This window comes from Dermacentor albipictus, chromosome 1 (assembly GCF_038994185.2).
Source record: "Dermacentor albipictus isolate Rhodes 1998 colony chromosome 1, USDA_Dalb.pri_finalv2, whole genome shotgun sequence".
Classification (NCBI taxonomy): domain Eukaryota; kingdom Metazoa; phylum Arthropoda; class Arachnida; order Ixodida; family Ixodidae; genus Dermacentor; species Dermacentor albipictus.
The window spans coordinates 421,354,035-421,374,136 of record NC_091821.1 but is presented as its reverse complement, the minus strand read 5'-3'; the positions used below and the strand labels follow the sequence as shown (position 1 = coordinate 421,374,136).

General features: G+C 43.8%; 1 protein-coding gene across 5 annotated transcripts in view; it reads right to left on the bottom strand.

The window, feature by feature from the left end:
• Window positions 1–10,251: 10,251 nt before the first annotated feature.
• The window catches only part of Ptpmeg (protein tyrosine phosphatase Meg), a 345,246-nt gene continuing 335,395 nt past the window's right edge, over window positions 10,252–20,102 (bottom strand). For all 5 annotated transcript variants that reach the window (XM_065429853.2, XM_065429854.2, XM_065429850.2 and 2 more), the window contains 5 exons: window positions 19,068–19,136; window positions 15,273–15,557; window positions 13,029–13,074; window positions 12,902–12,935; window positions 10,252–10,867 (listed from right to left, as the gene is read on the bottom strand). In XM_065429853.2, the coding sequence (XP_065285925.1) occupies window positions 10,846–10,867; window positions 12,902–12,935; window positions 13,029–13,074; window positions 15,273–15,557; window positions 19,068–19,136 (456 nt within the window). In that variant the 3' untranslated portion in view covers window positions 10,252–10,845. The remainder of the gene's footprint in view (window positions 10,868–12,901; window positions 12,936–13,028; window positions 13,075–15,272; window positions 15,558–19,067; window positions 19,137–20,102) is intronic.

The following is a 20,102-nucleotide window of genomic DNA, read 5'->3' as shown; positions in this document are numbered from 1 at the left end:
TTATCAGAAGAATAACTGGCAACATGACCAGATGCATCCAGATGTCTTACTTCAAAACAGTAAATGAAGTAGACTTGACATAAAAAGCATTTATTTAGCTGAACTTAATAGAAAACTGTTTTCAAGTGGTACTCTTGTTTGGTTTCATCCAGCCCGTGATGGATGTTTGGCGCTCCTGCACAAATCGACGAGCAGCCACAAAGGATGTCATCTCACCTAATGAGCTTAAAAATCTTTCTGTGCATTCATGCTGTGCATTCATATCAACATAGCATGGTTCCCGGCACACATGGACGATGCAACTAACAGAGCGGGTTGCAACCCTAACGAGCGGGCCAACTGCCTGGCACGTGAATTCACGAACCGCGCCAGAGCTAGCAGTCCGGCTCTCCCGCAGGATTGCCCCTTCAAAGATAAACTTACAACCTTTCACGAAATTACGTCACATTACAGACACAGCAGGAGAAAATTCCCTCCCCCCAGTCCGAAACTGAACAGGGCTCAGGCTGTTACTTTCAGGCTTTTACAGACGAGATCGTACCTCACCCCGAGAGCGCTTAGTTGGATAGACCCGAACTTTCCGCAATCGTGCTCCAAATGCGGTCACGCGTGCTGCTCCTTCGACCACATGCTCTGGCTGTGCCCATACAACGCGGGCTCCGACTTTCATAACGAGTCCAAGTGGGACACCTTGCTGAAGAGCTCGGATTTCACAAGCCAACTACAGGCCGTCCAGAGGGCCCGCGACGTCGCGGAGAGTCACCATCTCCCTGTCCCGTCGTGGGTGGAGCCACCAACTTGATCGGGGAGCCTTCGGTTGCCCCCTAATCAAGTTCCTCAGGACACTCCAATAAAGTTCTTGTCACTGTCACTGTGCATTCATGCTGCTGTAAAAAGTTCACCATGAAGTTAAAGCAGGCATCTGCAGCCTCACAGGTCATCGGTGCAGGCTCCCAGCTAGCAAAAGTACGAAGGAGCGCGCTGAGCATGCGGCAAAGCAACGCAACCTAAGGAAAGGCTAGGTGACATTGAGCGAAGTCTGGAAGGAGAAACAAGGCAAAGCGTTGTGAAGGAGGAAGGTAGGTGGAGGCGCATTGAGTTGACCTCTGGCAGTTGCTACAGGTTTTGTTTGCAACACGGATGTATCGGCTTCATCTCGTGATAACATCGTCTTCGCGCACCGTACGCTGTGTGTGCAAGTGAAAGCGTGTGGCGGTGAGCCGACGCAGGCAGCTCCATCTCGCGCGCGTGGAGGATGAAGGGGTGGTAACACGCAGGCTTCTGTTGCGCGTGTGGCACCCGGGAGGGGAGGAAGTGGGTGTGTTGTACTTCAGCCGCGCGTGCTTTACTTCTTGAGCGCGATCCGCTTTGGGGGCACAGTCTAGGGCTGATGGCTCGTAGCTTTGCGTGAGCTGTTTTCTCGCTGCTCAGTTTGCGTTGAAGTGTTAGTCAGCGCGAAGGTCACTTCGCTAGCTGCTGCTGCCGCGATTCCTCACGCCAACGTTTTGATAGCAAGCGTCCGCGGTCATCGGGCGTGATGTATTCATGTTTGCCTGTGCGCGCTGACACCATGCTTGTTAATTTAGTAGCAAACGAATGTTTACAAGGGGGCGTTCTACTACGGCAGCTGCTGCGTATGGCGTGGCTGCGCGAGCCCTGCCTTGAATACGATCTGCGATGCAGACAGTTTAGGCGCACCGAGGGCCGATGGCTTCGTATGCGCTATAGCACCCATACGCTTGCACGTCACCGGTGCTCGCGAAGTGAAACGTCACCGCCTCTTTCTTTTTTTTTCCTTTTGTTTTTGCTCGTGTCCATGGGCGATGTGCGCCGCAGGCCTCCAGTAGGGTGCCTCGATGCGCCGCGCCAATGGGCGCACCCTCGGGCGCAGCACATCGAGGCATCCTAGCCTCCAGGATCGGTGGTAGTGGCGGTCACTTCGAATGTTCGTTTTAACTGAAGAGCACGTCTTAAGAGATTTTTTTTTTCATATGGTTTATACAAAACGAAACAGACGTTCCCATGTTGTTCGATATATGTGAGAATTCGGCTTAACCGAGTTTGTTGTCTTAACAAGCTCACCGTATATATACATACATACATACATATATATATATATATATATATATATATATATATATATATATATATATATATATATATATATATATATATATATATATATATATATATATATATATATATATATATATATATATATATATATGGAGGTTGTGCACCACTCAATGACGAACTCCCTGGACAAGAATGTTTCAACAACGAGGATGCGTTTTGCAGCCACTTCGCATCCAATTATGCTATCTTTAAAGATGCTATTTTAAAGAAATTCAAGTTTCGTTTACGAATTGATGCATTTATATAATGTACATCAATGTTGTAGCCAGTACATGACTTGGAAAGACAAACAGCGCTCAAAATTGGGCCATACAAGAACAAGAAAGCATACTATCGTCCGTCTTCCCGTTTGCAGGCCAGACTTGTTGCAGCCCAGGTAACAGTGGAGATCACCGTTGTTTTCCAGCCAGACCTTCTAGTGGGCAGTACGGCCCCAGCTATGTACAGAAGAGGGCAGGCACTATTTTGCAAGTTTCCTGTCACTTAATCGCTCATTTGGCATTGTGGGCATGCTACATTATTGCTGATTAAAAATAAAAGAACAAAGCTTTGTGTAGAACTTCAATAGTATTGCATGATGCAAGTTTAATCCACTTTTGGTGACCTGCTGTCCGACTTGTTTAAAGAGATGCTTGGAAGTAACTTGCGATCATGGTATTGTAGCCATCCCGCGACGCATGTTGTTATTTGATCACACTCGGGAACTGATGAGGCAGACAGTCCGAAGCAGGGATGCTACCTGTTTAGAAACCTTTGTGAAAATTACAGCATCCGTTGTTCGCAGTAAAACAATGGCCAGTAGCTCAGAGAGATTTGAAAGCGTCATGCCTCCCGACAACCATCTATTCTGAAAATTCCGAAGACGTTTAGTTAGGATGGGCTCTCTGCAGCAAGCAGCACGTGTTACAATGGGGTAGGTGAGCCACAGCTAGGTGTCCGGGAAAAGGTGATGTGTGAAGGCAAGGCAATGCTACTACTACAGACATGATAATGGTCTTGGGGAAACTGGATAAAGTTCTAGGTATGGTGACATGAGAAAGAGAGAGAGAACTGGTTTAATGTGAAGAGGAAAGGTTGATGCTACCTTCTGCAGCCCTCGAGGGAGCACGGCTCAGCGCCACATGGCAACCCCCTCCTCCCCCTTCGGACATTCCTTTTCATCCATGTCACTCTGTCAGAGCCCACCTCCTGAAACTTTGTTCCATGGGAAAGGGGGGCTGGGGTTGTCAGAAACACCTTAACCCACCCTGCCCCTGGCTAAGCCAATGGCTGCCAGCCTCGTTCTCAGCACGACGAACATTGTTGAAATTGGAAACTTGCAGGCATGCTCACGAAACATTGTAACACCTATTATGCTGTTTGAGTGCGCATGATGACAGTGTAAATGATTAGTATCCACAGCAGCATTCAACAAAGCAGTAATCTTGCCGACTAGCACGAGGCAGAAAACCATCTTTTGCAGTCCTTTGGCAGTGCACAGGAGACTTGCATCAGATGATGATGTAACCAGCACAAGAGTGGACACAGAATACGAGGTGACAAGGACAAGCGCTGTCCTTTTTGCCTTTCTTGTGTTCCGTGTCCACTCATGCGCTGGTTACATCATCATGGAATACAAACTATCCCGGTCTCACATTTTGCATCAGCTTGCCCACAAGTTACTACGAGCACACCCTGCTTTCCAGAGCAACCAATGATGGCCATGGGGACAGACAATTGTTGTAATGATGTAATAGACGTAAAAAAGTAAATGCAGCTCCTCCTCCAAATTCATTACAGCGAGGTTCTACTGAACACTTCACTTGACCAAACAATCTCTTGAAGGCCCTTGAAGCTTTTTTTGTTTCACTGGAATGTGTTATACAGGCAATTACAGATGGGGTCCCTGCTCACCCCGGTGCTAGCTAAGCACGTGTGTCCGAGCGTGTACGCGAGTGACGTGTGTAGACTGTGCGCTAAGGAGAGAGCCACCGCGGCTCACATCCTTTGGGACTGTACTATAAATCCACGAGAAGCCAGCAAGAAGACGACGATCCCGCCGCAGCTAGAGGCTGCAACGAGGAGCTATGACCAAGATACACAACTCAAGGCCGTCCAGCAGGTCTCGGCAGCTCTAGAGAGGCAGCGACCTCGCGAAACCGAGGAGAAGGGGGGCAGCACCCGCAGGAAGCGGGCAGCGGCCCTCTCGGATCCGCGGAAGTAGCGAGGAACCAAGACCTCGAGGAGCACAATGCACGAGACTGACGTATGTCCTCCCTGCGTGGAGGGAGCCTAACTGACTCTGCAGGCATTTTTACTAAAGTTGTTCTCTCTCTCTCACTGGAATGTATCCTTGTTCATGTAGACTGATGGCATTTCAAGATGAACCGATAGCAGCACATCATCAACATAGCATGCTCCGGTGAACATTCATGGAGCCATCACTGAGAAAGTGTAGCATAAAAATTATGATTAACACCTCAAATAGTAGACGAAGGCAACATATATTTTCTGTGTGTCACAGTTTTCAGTACACAAGCACAATAACTTACCCGAGTCCCAACTTGGCTCTGGCTTCTAATGATACAGAGGTTCTTCTCTTTAAACTACCATACAGATTTTTTACAGGAAGGTTACGAGCATAGCAAACATGGCATCCATATACTGGAGCTCCTAGACAAGGGAGACATACTTTACCATGAATAACACAGGTTTGAGAAGTCTAACAAAAAACAATATTAATTTACTTTTGTATAGCCTTGGGGCCAGTCGATTATATAGTAAATTTTGAGGTGCTTACGTTTTAATGGACCTGCATTCAAATGTTAGCCTCCAGATTTATCATTTAAACAAACATCCCCGAGGTTCCAATAAGAAAGTTGAAAACATTTTTCTTGGATCAGTCTTTTGAAACTCGCATTATTAGTAGCAAAGTATGTCTGCCTTTTCAAGAAACTCATATGCAAGAATGTCACATTTGCTATGCTCCTACGATTTTTATAAAACATTTGTGTATCATTAAAAGAAAAAGCAGCACTGAACTGCATTGAAGACTGCATGGCAGTCTTAAGTGAATTGCTGAACATTGCTGTGGGTAGAGCCCACGTATGAATGGCAAGTGACCATGACTGCATAAGCTTTAGCAACTTTGCTGGAGCATGGGAATTGCAGAAATGAATTTTTGTCTCACCTCTACTACATCACCTATAAGTGGTAGGCTCAGAGTGGTGGTTATTCAACGAAATATAGCCTGATCTGTTTGCTTTTAACGTTAATGCACCCGACATAAAAAAACTTAATTTTCTCGCAACCTCCATGATTTTCTAAAAACCTTAGGAGCCAAGTGGACATTTCAAGAACATGCACGTAACAGAAGCAAACCAGTATGTTTTGTGTAACTTCTTTAATTTCTTTCTCCTCTTTGCATCGCTTAGAATGCTGTGGCATTTAATATCCTTGAGGAGTGGACATCTGTTCAAGATGGCCACATGTTGAAAGCGGGCTTTTAGATCATTAAAAAGAAAACACAAGAATGGTACACTGGAAAGTGAAAACATACATCATGTTCCGCTGTAAGAAGTGGTCATACGCACACACGCACAATCAAACAAAGCACATAGTATGTACAGGATGCACTAGTCGGGACAGGAAAGTATGGTTGTACACATACACACTAAACAACATTGGCTCAAACACATCTTGTAGATAAGATAGCAGAAGTTTTGTTGGCTCAGCATCACTATCACTCAAGCTTTCTGAAAATTGGCATTTTTCTTCTCTCTGGATGCTCACACATCAAGTACAAAACAGGTTGATGGCAGTGGCACAGATATGTGGCTACAGAAACCAGTGCACCATTTGTGAGAAGCCTTACAAGCAAGAGATACTGACATTGCAGAAGCGTTTCCTTGTTTGAATTTCCAACATGGGCACTTGGCTTTTTTTTTGGCTAGGAGCAATTAATGGGAACCTTCTCTGGTATTTGCTCCATAAGCATCACCAAAGAAAAAGTGGTGACATTGGTTGCTGTACGTAACATTTCCTGTAGGCATGCACAGCCAAGGTAACCCTGTCGGAGTACTTGACTGCGATAGTCTGCTACGAAGAGGGTGTTGAGGAAATTCACATCAAGACAACATTGAGAACACTTGTGCAAAATAGACTGCCTTGACTTTCTTGTGTTTTTATCACTAGTGCAATGTGGTACACAAAGCAAGTCTTCCAAAACTTTCATTCCTGTGACATTTTGCAAGCACATCTGTGCGGGCAACAAAGAAGCTAAGTTTGGAACCCATGTGTAAATGATGCAAGAGAACAAAAGAACTTTGAACTATGAACTAGATGGACTTAACAAATCGGTAGAAATGTGGTATGAAGCCAAGTGCTGAAGAGCACACATCAATGGGCTCTACAATGCTACCATTATTGATTGAAAAAGTTGTAACAATAACAACTCACTTCTCTTAAAACCAAGTTCACTCTGGGCATTACAAGAACGCACACAAAAGCAGTCCATCCCATCTCAATTTATTGGGGGAAAGTACAAAAAAGTAAGAAAGAAAGGCTGGATTATCCAGAACTCATCCAGAGCACTAGATATTTACGCATTAGAAGGTTTTTGACTAATACAGAATGATGATGTACTGATAATAATAAAAACTGACTTTTGAAAATATACGTTAGTCATTGACAAAGACAAAACTGGTGTTCTTTTATATAAGAGCAAGCCCAAGACAAATCTTGAAAATGGCTAACAAGTTTATAGAGTTTGACATGCACAGACATTCATATTTATCGTGTTCAAAAAAAAAAAAACAATGTCCAGATGGTTGCGAATCAGGTGCAATATCAGAGCCTGGTGGCAGCACCTTAACACATGCACAATCTATTTATCAGCACACCAAATGCCCCACCCCCATTTGGCATATCACATGAGGGGTGCTGTGCAACATAGTGATGAGACATCGGCACATGTGCGGTTGAACCTGATGTTGTGGCCACAGCAGCTTGTATAAAGCCAGCTGAACTGTGGAATCCAGCATTTCATTAGATCTACAATACAGACCTATAGTTGCCTGTCTCTATTGACTGCACTTCACTTTTGGCCGATAGTATCGCACCAATACATTGCAGGCCACAGCAAATACAGCCAATGGGCAGTAATTAAAACTCTGATCAATTTTTTCGAACAAAGTCTTGAAATATTTGTTGACCCACTCTATGTTCTGTGCTTTTCAAAGCTGCTTAATTCAAGTGATGTTTTCTGTTCAAACATTTTTGGCTTGGGGTATAGTCGAGCAGAAAAAAACGGCTTGAAAGGCTTGAAAGCTAACACACGCCTACATTTTATACTCTGGCCATTACGTGTACTGACAAGCATGGATACAAGATGGCTCGAACTGACCTACCGAGTCACGCATTTGTGGCTCCAATATGTGTCAGTGTGTGCATGGGAACACTTTTTCTCTCTCTTCGTTCACAAACCACACATTAGTCTTACATCCAAGCTTTGTTTACAATTGTGCAGAGGAAAGCATAAATTCTATGCGCACACCTGTTAGCATAAACATGTGCAACCCTATTCGAAGTCATATTTGACAATGGATACTTCGAAGAAAACGCTGTGTTCTGCAGGAGCTTGAAATAATGCAAGTTGACTGCAAGTGCAAAGTTTAGTCGTATTTCTGCGGCACAACTATGACCAAGATGTTCAGTGGCTGCCCTGCATACATTGACAATGTCATGCCCATTTTTGGATGCAATACTTTTCAAACTGGTGCGCAGCTACAACCACGGGCTGTACACATGCTGCATTTCGTCGACCACCAATCGGGAAATCCCAGGGCAGAATTTTAAGATCGATGAAAGGCGTTAAGCAGTGGGAATAGACATATCTTTTTTGCACAGTTCGAGTTTCTTACAAGCCAAGAACTTCCACAAAGTGCGAGCAATTTCTAGCGAGTGGTGCAGGGCACATTGTGAAGCACCAGGTTGTCGATGCTACTATCAGTGAAGCCTCTAAGAGACCCTTACTCAGATTTTTTTTTTTTTAAGTAAACAAACGGGGTAAGGTTCTCAAAGAAAGTGCATGCGCATTTGGAAAATGATTAGGCTCCTGTGCTATCTTCCCACATATCTGCGTTAATAAGGAAAACCTAAAGACTAGGAATGATGCCACATTTCGCTTTGTCAAACTATGGCAGAAGCAGCAAGCGTTACATCTTGGGCTTATTGATTATGCGTGCACTTGCTCCCCACTATAATACGTGCAATCTATAAGCAGAAATAAAGCCAAACTTAACAAAACGTGTATTTGTACTTATTCATTCCGATTTCTTTTTCTTTTTGTCATGTAGGATCCACACGTTACGTAAAATAACGCAGTATGGCTTCCATTTAGGTTAATTTGGTTATGTTAATTCACTTGTCACAGAGAATACTGGCCAGATGCAATAACACTCCCATGGGCTGAGCCATCTATCAGCTCGATGCCGAATAAAACATGCATTAGAAGATTCACGGTTGGCAGACGTGCTCACATGTAACTGCACTACCCTTGGCAGTGGATTAGCTGCACTGAAGCAGCTGACAAGCCATTGGATGCGAAATGAGGTGTGTTTAGCCACAGAACTACTACAATAGCCAATGGGTGGTGAACAAAACCCATTATTTAACTTAATAAATTAGACAGCTGAACTTTTCCAGAGGAATGAGCACTCCAGTGAAACTTGATGCACCAATTCATTTGTAAGTGTCAGGCCGAGCTGGTGAGCAAATGTGCAGCAAGTCTGCTCTGCAAAGGAGAATGCAAGGAAGACAAATGGCGAGTGATCACTCGGACTGTTTGGATGGCTCTGAGAGGAGCAGACATTATTAATGTTAAATACTTATTTTCGAACAACCTTTGGCAGCATCTCTTAAGAAGCTTCTTAAACAATTCGTTTCAACAATGATCCTTGGACCCACACTGAAATTGCGTGCTCCATAAACACCGAGGTGATTGGCGATGAAGAGAGTGACGGCAATTCTCCCAAGCACAGCCTACTAAAAAGAGCTGACGTGGCAGAAGCGTTTTCTTGTGAAGAGGCCAATGCTCAAGAGGTGTTCCAGCATACTGATGCTTTTTGCAGCGTGCCATCTCGAGTCTAATAAAAGCAACTGACAGTTTTGGAATACACGATAAAGGAAGTGATTGCATGTTGTGGACGGGTTTTTGCCTTTCCTTGCGATTCACTCATTTGACCGACTGCAGCAATTTCGTGGGAGTTTCTCGAATGAACAGAAGTTGGCTGGTATGCCTTGTACAGCAAGGCGTTGCAACTTGTGCCGTGTCCCGACACTCACGAGTTCCCATTTACACCCAACGTGCCACACCTTGTAACTGCCAAGACTTTTGCACTCAGAATTCAATTCCTGATTTCACAGAGCAGTGAAAGTAATACTGCACAACAGATGGACTGCTAGCTTTGAACTCTGTTTAATTTCTGTCACAACTATATATATATATATAGAAAGAAATCCAGGACTATCTACTCAACGTTTCGTGGATTGTGCATTTTCTGCATGCCTGAAGATTTGAATACGAGAAGTGCCACAGAATAGTGTTTACATATTTTGAGAGATCACTAGCCCATACAAGAACATTGCAACACGAAACACATTCCAACATGCAGAGCTCAGGAGTAATAGCTGGAAGCTGCTTGCTCAATATGAGCAGTTCTGTGTGCTTGGTGTTATTCCGCAGCAGCTATATTGCAGCAAGGGTTTTCAAAGCAGTTCTTTTCCTTCACTGACGTAATATGACATTGCCGCGCAGCCAGAACCCAAGTGAATGAACTCGCTTGCATTCATACTGCATCGCACGCACCACTGGATTTTCCCACTAACACTGCTGTGTACTTTGCTGCCCATTTTCCGTGTATTCATAAACAAGAACTTTTCAGCTACCAACACGACCTGCTCATGCCAAAAAAATCGAAAAACGTGGCACTTCAATGAAAAAAAGAACACGAATAACAAAATAAAAGATGGCAGTCTCTTCTAAACTTAAAATGGTGACGGGGAGTCTAGCTTTCCTTCTATCACATAAATGTGCACGTTGATACCGGGAGGCCAGAAGGAATGAAGGGACGGTAACAGGGTTTCCAAACATTTATCTACAATGACAAAGTTCACACCATTATGTACAAAAAAAAAATTCCTAAAAAGGGCACTATAAAAATACAGCAGCTGCAGCAGCAGCAAGACAGCAATAACATTTGCACAGTCTTTTCAAGATGGAGTGCTAAATACATGACGAGGATTCACTGGGAGAAGCGGCGACACTCGCATTGTCACGAAAAATGTAAAATGTTTCACACAGCGTAGGTGTGACGTCATCATTATATGCACACTCTAGATGCAGCAAGTGGTAGGAGCGTCTGCTGCGAGACTCTTGCGTGGCTCTTGACGCAGTCGGGGCGGCCGCACACACACACTGTGTGGATGTTTTGCTAATTCGTGTCATTCTTCATCATGCTAGTTTAGATTTTCTAAACTCCACAGTCCACAAGCTTCATACTTGTAGTGGTGCTGCTATGTGGTAGAAATGGTGGGCCTTGGTGAAATGAACGCATGAGAAGAGAGCGAATGCCGCAAAATGGGGACCAGTGCTGCAGTTGTGTCGGTGATGAACAAGTCCTTGCATTCTGGCACAAGCTGACAGGAGACGTGTGTTGGTTTGTCCTTTCATCAGACAGTGGTCGTTAAGCATCTGCAAGAATAAAAAACAGTGCCACTTTTAAGCTGGCATTGTCGTTCGATGTGTGCAGTTTGACTCATGAAGCCCTGCACTGTGACCGAAGCATGCTGAACAACACAGGCCTGCATCTATGGAGGCCTATACGTTTTGCAAATCCCTAATGTTGTGTTTGCAGGAGACCACACCTAGGAAGTGGCATGGCAACAATAGAAAGGTTCATTGTTTTTTAAGCTACGGATCCCATTAGCTCTGGAGTTTGTTGGAGTGCAAAAGATGTCCGGCTTGCACAGAATGAGTTAATAGACAGTTATAGTATAGCGTATGCTATAGTTGCGTGCACTATAATACAGCATACACTAAGCAGCGCATGTTTATTGCAGTTTTAGTTGGCTTGCGAGATCTTCCGATCTCGGAAGCCGTATGTCATCATCGTGGCTATCTCCCGACTTCACCGATAGGTGGCGCTGATATCTTGGAAAGTTTCTTTTGTTAGACTTTGACTCATTCGAAACGAGAAGTGATCTCGAAAACTCCACAAGGTTATCTACAAAAACTCTGTCGTCGAAGCAGCCTGAGACTAAGCGAAAACCGTTTACGCAGTAATTTGCTACGAACGCAGTGCATTTTACAAAAGCAACGGCAAATTTAATTCGAAGCGGGCAGCTGGGACCGCAGTCATGTTTCCCATAAACTACGCAAACCATGCAAAGATGCTAATGCTTGATCCGAGAATTACCGTGCGTACGCTATATAGCGTACGCAATGGTATAGTATATGCTGAACTAAAACTGCCTCATGGGGGGGGGGGAGAGAAAGAAAGAAAAGCCCAAGAACAGAAGCACAAGACCAATTCTGAAGTGAACATTTTGACAGGACTACTTGATTCCATAGTCTGCAGCACCCACAGTTCTTTACTCAAACATGGCAATCGTGATCTCTGAGCTGACAACAGCATCTGACTAGAATGGACACTGAAATATTTTGGCACTGCAGTTAAACCTCAGCATAATGAATTTGGTAAAATCAGCACTACTTTTTTTACAACGAAATTTTCTTATATCAAAATTAAATCTTTTACGCAATTAAGTACACTACAATCACAGCATGGTAGTTTTGTAGCCTAGTGATGGGCACCTATTGTGCCACGTAGCTAGATTGTCCACTGTGCTTTCAGGTTGTAAGCATGGCAATACCCTTTGAATTGACAGCTGTCCACTAGATACCAATTAATGACATACCACCAATTAATGACATTCAGGGCTTAGCCCTTAACAGATTTGGGCACTAATGAAAATGGATGGAGATAAACTGCATATAGTTGTATACCGCGCATGGATAAGTGCAGCGGCAAATATCCTGGTGAGGGCGGCAACCATTTCTTCAGCGCACTCCTGCTTCGAACACATTCCTTCAGTGGTGCCTTTTTGGATGCCTCATGTTCTCTCTGTAGTATCTGCTGGCTACAAAACTTTCAGATCTCCCAAACAACTACTATGGATTACTTGACCAAACATGAAAAAAAGGAAAGCTAGCACACCACAGGCTTTAATTACCAAGCTGTCATGAACCCTCAGTCGCTCAGCAGCCATGAACGTCTTCTCAACAGACATTGTTCTTTTGTTGCTCTTACATATGCTCATTTTAACGCTCGTTCCAGTTCATGTCTTTCAAAACGCTGCCGCAAAAAGAAATCTATTTATTGAGTGCATGTGCTGACACAGTGTCAAGTTGGCAAATGGTAGCGGTGCATTCGACTTAACATAGACTCTTGTCACAGATACACCACCATGCATGCGTAATATGGAATTAAAAAAAAAAAAAAACAAGTTATGGAATTGACACTGTAATTAAAAATCAGTTTACTGAGAAAAATTTACTGTAGAATTGTACTGCGATAATTTTAAAAATCTGCTAGGTTTAACTTTTTGTTTAAGTTGCATCACATCAACGTTCGATTGCAATAATATAATGATCAAATCTATGTCTGCTGGCCAGTTAAAAGTTGTAGCAACTTGACTTGAATATAATTTGCAAAAGATCCCTTACCTCTGGTACTCAGGCAAAGGCTTGACAACACCATCTGTGAAAGAAGAAAGCAAGTAAGTCACTCCAACTATGTAATTTCAACGCAGAAGAAAAAGAAAAGTCAATGATGAGAGAGCAACTGGCTTACCATTGTACACCTTGAGGATAGCCTCACAAACAAACTTGTACTGACTCTGCAACAACACAGAAAGTTGTTCAAGTGTTAGGTAATATATCTCAACAAAAATTATACAGTTATGTAAATTACCAAGTGAAAGGAGGGGACAGATGTCTGCTTTAGGATAAAACGTCTACTGACACGATACTCACATGAGTATCCATGTACTATATGTATGTTAAGGACAGTATTCGGAATTTATAACACAAGAGTGATTTGCAACTCCTCACCAAGGACTCTCCCTCGTCATCTGTGGGTGTGCCGCTTAGTTCTTGATCTGCCCATGGCTGTAGGCACTAACCTTTATTCTTGCTTTTGCGTTGTATTGCATAGCCAACTTGATAATACCAGTTGCAATACCACTGGTGGAGCATTCTTTGTTGCTTCTCTGAATTCCTCAGTTCGGTTACACGGTACACCCTTGTTTTAAGTAAAATGTGCTCCCCTGTCCACAGCGAGTGCGTTTCAGAGTAAGTGCAGCAGCATTAACTGTTCGAATGGTAAAATTGAGTTAACAAATGGGTGCCATTATTGGATTAACATTTATCAGCAGCTCTTGACAACGTGTACAGGGAATTTCCACAGTTCCCAATTTATTTGAAGTTGCTCTTTAAGCCCAGCCAAAATGTTGATATATTAAACAATTACAGTCCCATGTGCATGCTTTTTTACATGTTCCATTCCCTGCATTTCGACATACCATTGTACACAAATAAACAAAAAAAATAATAAAGAAAAGAAAAGAGAAGTGAAACACAACATACAGAAGATCTCAATAATTTTGATTATGTATGTCTTACCAAGATGCTACTCTTTTTCCCTTGGTAAGAAGAGCAGATTGCATTTCAAAAGTTTTAATTAAAGGAGTCCTGAACCAACCCTCGCCTCGGGCTTGGTGAAAAAACATAGCCCGCAACTAGCAGACACTGCCATGAACATCTCAGCCAATTTTTGCAGTCGTGTGCAGTGCGTGGAGCTCGAAAGTGGAGTGTGAAGTCACCTTTCCATCAAACACTCTCTTTTCAAGCTCCTCACTTTCTTCTGGACGCTTTATCTTGTAACATAGCAGATTACCATATGTGGCTGCTATAGGCCAATAGCTGACATTGATCAAGAAGAGTGTTTGGATCAGTGCGCCTCTTCCTACTGTTACTGTGCATATTTATTGACGGAGTTTGATAAACAGGCTAAATTAAGAGAAAATCTGTTTTCGAATTTTTATAATAATTACGTACTTCTGGAAGAAGCCGACTATCGTCTGCTCACGCTCGGCCGTGGCTACCCACGTAGAAATTAAACTTTGGCCACACTGCTCATCGGTGGCGTAGCTGTCGGGCCTCACCAATTTCGGCTAATTTTAGATGCTCAACTAGCCTCGACCCATGCGAAACTTGAGGTCAGACCACATGCACGCTTGCCAGCACATGCTGACTCCTGGCCGCTCCTGGTTAGACTCCTTGGCAGACTTATTGATAGTGCTTCAAAATGCGCAAGTCGGATGTCAGTAGTATCCGTCGGTCAAGCTGGTGAAGAACAAAGCCAGTCCGCACCACGTAGCATGGTCAGACTGGAGCATACGAGCGCGAGCACCCACTCAAGCTGTGTCATGCAGAAAGCAAATGCCGCACATATGCATGAGTACATGCAGTTGTAGTCTGCTACGTAGAGTAGATACTGTGCCAGCTGTAGTCTGTTACGTAGTGTCAATACTGTGGCTGCTGCAGGGTGCCATGAAGAGTCCACTTGCTAAGTGCACTCTGGCTCGCTGAGGACAACTACGTTTGACTTACGTTTGGCGTGTCATAGGTGCCAAAAGTGCAAGTAGTAGCGTCTACATTAACATCCAAAATCAAATTTGAACTGCGCGCCATGGTGACGTTCAGTGACAGAGCATGGGACCATCTTGCTCCGTGATAGCCTTCGCAGTGCAAGGCATCGAAGAAGGAGCGGAAGCACCACGAAGGGCATGTTTGATTGCCAATAACTCTGCTTCTGCTGAACAGATTGAAATCCTTTTTGCGGCAAAGTATTTCTGAAATAGCCTACTTTAACTTCAAATTTATTTCTCCACTTCAATAAAAAGTAGTTCAGGGTCCCTTTAAGTACGATGTTACAGCTTTGCTGTCTGGATAGCAACTTTCTTTCGTTCGGGTTTCATCTGTATACATGCTAGCATAAATACAGCTGTGAACTATACCAAGACCAAGTACTCACAGAGGTCTGGATGAGCATGGCGCGCTGATCCCGCATGTCACGTGTAAGGTCGAGCGGGTAGACAGGCTCGTTGGCTTCGATGAGGCACATGGCCGTCTCCATGAGGATGAGGACACCCGTGCGGCCAATGCCAGCACTGCAGTGCACCACGGTGGGCTCCACCATGCCGTCCCTGCTTCTTCTGACGCGTTGCACGAACCCCAAGAATTCTGAGGCCTCTTCGGGCACCCCGTGATCTGGCCATGCTAGGTACTGCATGTGGGTGATGTGCCGCTCCTCCCGGTTCTGTGTGACAACAGTTTTGATCAGAAACTGGAATTCCTTTTGAACAAATGGGAAAGGACAAAAACACAACCAAACAGGGGTCAGCAGTGGTTAACCTCGAACAAAGACAGGATCTTCCGGGGTGAGCTAGCGTACCATGTGGTTTGTTCCACGCTTTTCCATATTTGTTATTCAGGTGGGCAGAGAGTTGAGCCTATAGGACCTGAAATTTGTACGTGTTCGTGAGACTGCATACTTGAGTTGAAACAGAAAAAAACACGGGGACAGAGGAAAGCAACACCAGGCAGGATGAGTGCTAACATCAAACTAAAGTCAGAAAACCATGCGTTTTTATCTGTTGACACTGATCAAAAGCACAATACATCATTGTGCAAGCATTCTCTAATCCCCCCAAAATGGTTAAAATAGTTGTACAAGTCAATAACAACGCGGTTTTGCACATAAAAACGCAAAACACCAGAAGCTTTGAGATCGTAAGACATAGAAGCAAGCTTTGAATCAGGCCCTTATCATGTGTACTGGTAGTGTTCTGTTGACAGCGAAAAATGCTTTGTCAAGATATGTTATTTCACTTGTGTAAAGGTTAATAGAGGGCTGACTGACACAGGTGGCACTGTTTTTGTTTATGTAGGAAGCCTCTGCAACCTCCCTAGTTGTCCTGTCTCAGTGCCAAAAGAGGACAATTGTGTCGCGTAGAACAGGTTCAGATACGCATTGTCAGCAATGCATGGCAAGATGCCAATATGGTGACCCTTTTAGGGAGCTGTCACGCTCTCTGAGTAATGTTTAGCCAACGGCCCATCTGTCCGATGTATTTATGTCCACATAAAAAAGTAATGAGGTGCAGAACATTACGTGCACAACTAATTCGCAAAACGGTCCCACGTGTGTCAGCCACCCCTTGGTTAACCTTCACGCAAGTGAAATAACATATCTCGAGAAAGCATTTTTTTTTTGCGGCTGATACAACGTTACCAGTGCGCACATGATAAGGACCTAATTCAGAACTTGCTTCTATACTTTACGATCTTGGAGCTTTTGGTTTCTTGTGTTTTCATGCGAATAGCCATGTCGCGATTGACTTGTACAACTACTTTAAACATTTTTGCAGGATTTGAGCACGCTTGCGCAATGATGTGCTTTTGATTGGAGTCGACAGACAAAGATGTGTGTTTTTCGGAGAATAAAGCTTAGTTTGAACTTAGCACTCAACCTGCCTGGTGTTCTTTTCCTTTGTCCCCGTGCTTTTTGTGCTTCAGGTGAAGTATGCATGGGTAGAGAGGTTCCCCAGAAGACCTTTCTGTTTTGAATGCCAACCGCCGTTGAGCTGCTTTAACTTCACCTACGTCACCTTATGCTGCTTTAGTACCACCTTACTCTTACATAGAGCCCTGTAATTAACCTTTACTTGTCTTTACTTTCTTTTCTTTTTGGACTGCACTATCTTCAAGATCGGGTCAAATTTTCTTGACTGCACAATGTCTGGGATCTGCCGTACAATTTTTGTTGATAAGCCACAATTCTAGTTACAGTTCCAGTGCAAGGAGATTCAACAAGCATATGCGGGATTCATTTCAGCTTTTTTTTTTCACTGAATACACATTATTACTGCCTCGTACATAGCTCTCCGCTCACTTGGTGCGTCTTTTTCATGTGCACTAGAAGGCCTCAAATCATCTAATTTACCAGGTAAAGTTCGATTCCCAGCTCCCATGGACCCCAAATTGACAAACTCGCAAAAGACAACCATGTCATTTAAAAAAAAAGGGGAGGGGGGGGGATCATTGTCACTTTGCTGTAATCTACCAAAGAATGCTCGCTTGAATTCTGGGCTGGGGTAAGGTTCTACACCTTCACTTATCTTACGCAAGAATCTGTACACATGCCTGGCCTACGTGACTCTTTGGACTAGTTAATTGGTTCTGATCCATTGCTTTATTTTTTTGCAATAGCACAAAGCTAGAAAGAACAGGAAACCACACAAACCAAACTATACGCATACCTGCCAATCTGGCGAGATAAAAAATCGGGAGACTTTATTCGAGCCAACGGGAGGGGGGGGGGGGGGGAGTTGCATCACTGTTTCAACTTCCGGTGGCCTTAGCAACTCAGTGAAACATGTTTTCCATCAGTGTTTTTCATTTTTCCAACCATAGACCACTGCATGTTCCACCTTTCTTCATTAAGAATGTTCTCTGACTGTTCGCCTGTAGTGTGGAAAACTCAGCTTCGTGAACATCTAAAGCGTCTTCAGCAGATTCATTGGCATCTCGGGGCAGCAGCTGGGGGAAACCCTGAATAAAGAAACGAAGACTCGAGAGCGATGCCTGTGAAATTTCAGGTTGGCCACTTCCGCATTCTTCATAGCTGCATTTCATCAGAGTTGCGTTTCAGAGTTGCATCTACATCCATAGCGCTTCGCCTCATCTCATTTCGGAAATATTTTCCATAGAAGAGGCCCCAACGTAGTCGCTGACACTAAGGGGTAGGTTGTGTTCGATGAGGAATCCCGTAAACAGGCACTCCACAGGTATGACACTGTCGTCGCACTTGTTCCGGAGAAATTTCACTATGTTGCCTTGCTGCTGAGTGGTACGAACATAGCTTTGATGCTTCGCCGTGGAAACGTGCAGTTTCAAGTCGCCGTTGACACTGTGAGACATGCTGACGTCGCATCCAAACGTTCTACAAAATGCAAAATGTTCTCCTTTTCTTGATGTCAAAAAGCACGGAAATTCAGAAGCCTGCAATAACTTCTGCAAATACCTTTGATGCCATGGCATCAAGCACACGAGAATTCTAACTTTACACGGTGCACCGCACACACAGCCTAGCCAACACTAATCATACACAAAAGCAGCAGCAACAAGATGCACCATGGAGGAAGGCATGCATGAAATGCAAGAACTACATTGTCTCTGGCTTTGGTCGGCTTACTAGGGGCTGTAGTCGGCTGCTTAGTCGATGATACCGATGGTGCTAGTGCTGTCGTTGTTGGTGATGCTGACGATTACGATGCGGCTGTAGATTCCGCGGTGCTGGTTTCGCAAAAACCATTACTGCGCAAACAGGGACCACTTTTCGGGAGACATAAGATAGTGATCGTACAATCTGAAAGTTTAGTAAAAAATCGGGAGCCTCCCGGGCGAATTGGATTGGCAGGTATGTATATGGAAGTCAGAGCTTGTCCTTGTTTGCTGTACATTATTCTTTTCGGTTTAATGTGAGCAACATCAAAGAGAGTTTGAAAAGTCGCCTGTCATTTATGACACCAACTTTCCCAAGAACAAGTGCTTTTGTCATTTTTTGTTTATTTTTTCTTTATAATATTACACTGTTGCACAAAACAAATGGGGTGAATACAACGCCACTTAAATCTGCAACACACCTATCAACCCGCAGTCTTGGGCAGGCACAAATAGTATAGGCTAGTATTACCCTTTTCTTGATGCGTTTAAGCAACATTAAATGTGATGCCCAACAGTCCCAGTGCACTACTGACCAGCTTACCTGTGTGTTTATGAGGGTGAATTCACGAAAAGCAAAGGATGGCGTTTCTTTCTGTCGTACACAGGACACCTGCATGTAAAATGGACATGTTGCATTAACATGAATGGTAATTGTTCTTGTATTGAAAGAGAGGCATTATAAGCAAAAAATAAAAATGGTATGCTGCAATCTTTCCTGCTTAGAAATTACTTGCTCACCAGATTCACACATCAAAAATAGCAAGTGTGTGACACACACACACACACACACACACACACACACACACACACACACACACACACACACACACACACACACACACACACACAAACACACACACACACACACACACACACACACACACACACACACACACACACACACACACACACACACACACTCGTGGCACATTTTGTCACATTACACTAAGTGACTGCTTAATTGCCATTCTGATGTACTGTTACATCCAGATCATTGCTTGAGGGTTGGCACTACTCCGCCTAACAATAGTAATACTGTGACGATCAGTATATTCAATGCAAATTGTACGATTAGGACTGCTTTCCTACTGCTGTGGCAATGATGAGTAATATTTATTTACTTGATCCTGCTCTTTGCCATAGTTAAGTGTACTAGCATACTTTATAACATGAACTATATATTTAGGTTATACTAAACATATAAGGGCTGTTCTTTTGTGTAGCCTGCACACCCCCATATTTGGAGCAATTTTAAACAACAACAAGAAAATGTTCCACCAAAGAGCAGTCATACGAATGTGTGCACTAAAGCAAGCCAAATTATTGACAGTGGCAGCAAAACCATATAAGAGTACAAAATATTTAAGGTTTTCTTGTCTTATCAGAGTTTCCATATTCAGAGCAACATGCTGTGTTGGCAATTAGCCTTGAACCAGGAACATAAGAAACCTTCAACTGGCCAAGCTATTGAACAATAAGAATAAGTAGTAAAGAGCACGATCACCACATCGCTAAATGTAGTAGTTGAACAACAGCACAAGAGACAAAGGGAGAGAGGAAACTGTGTGTGTCTGTG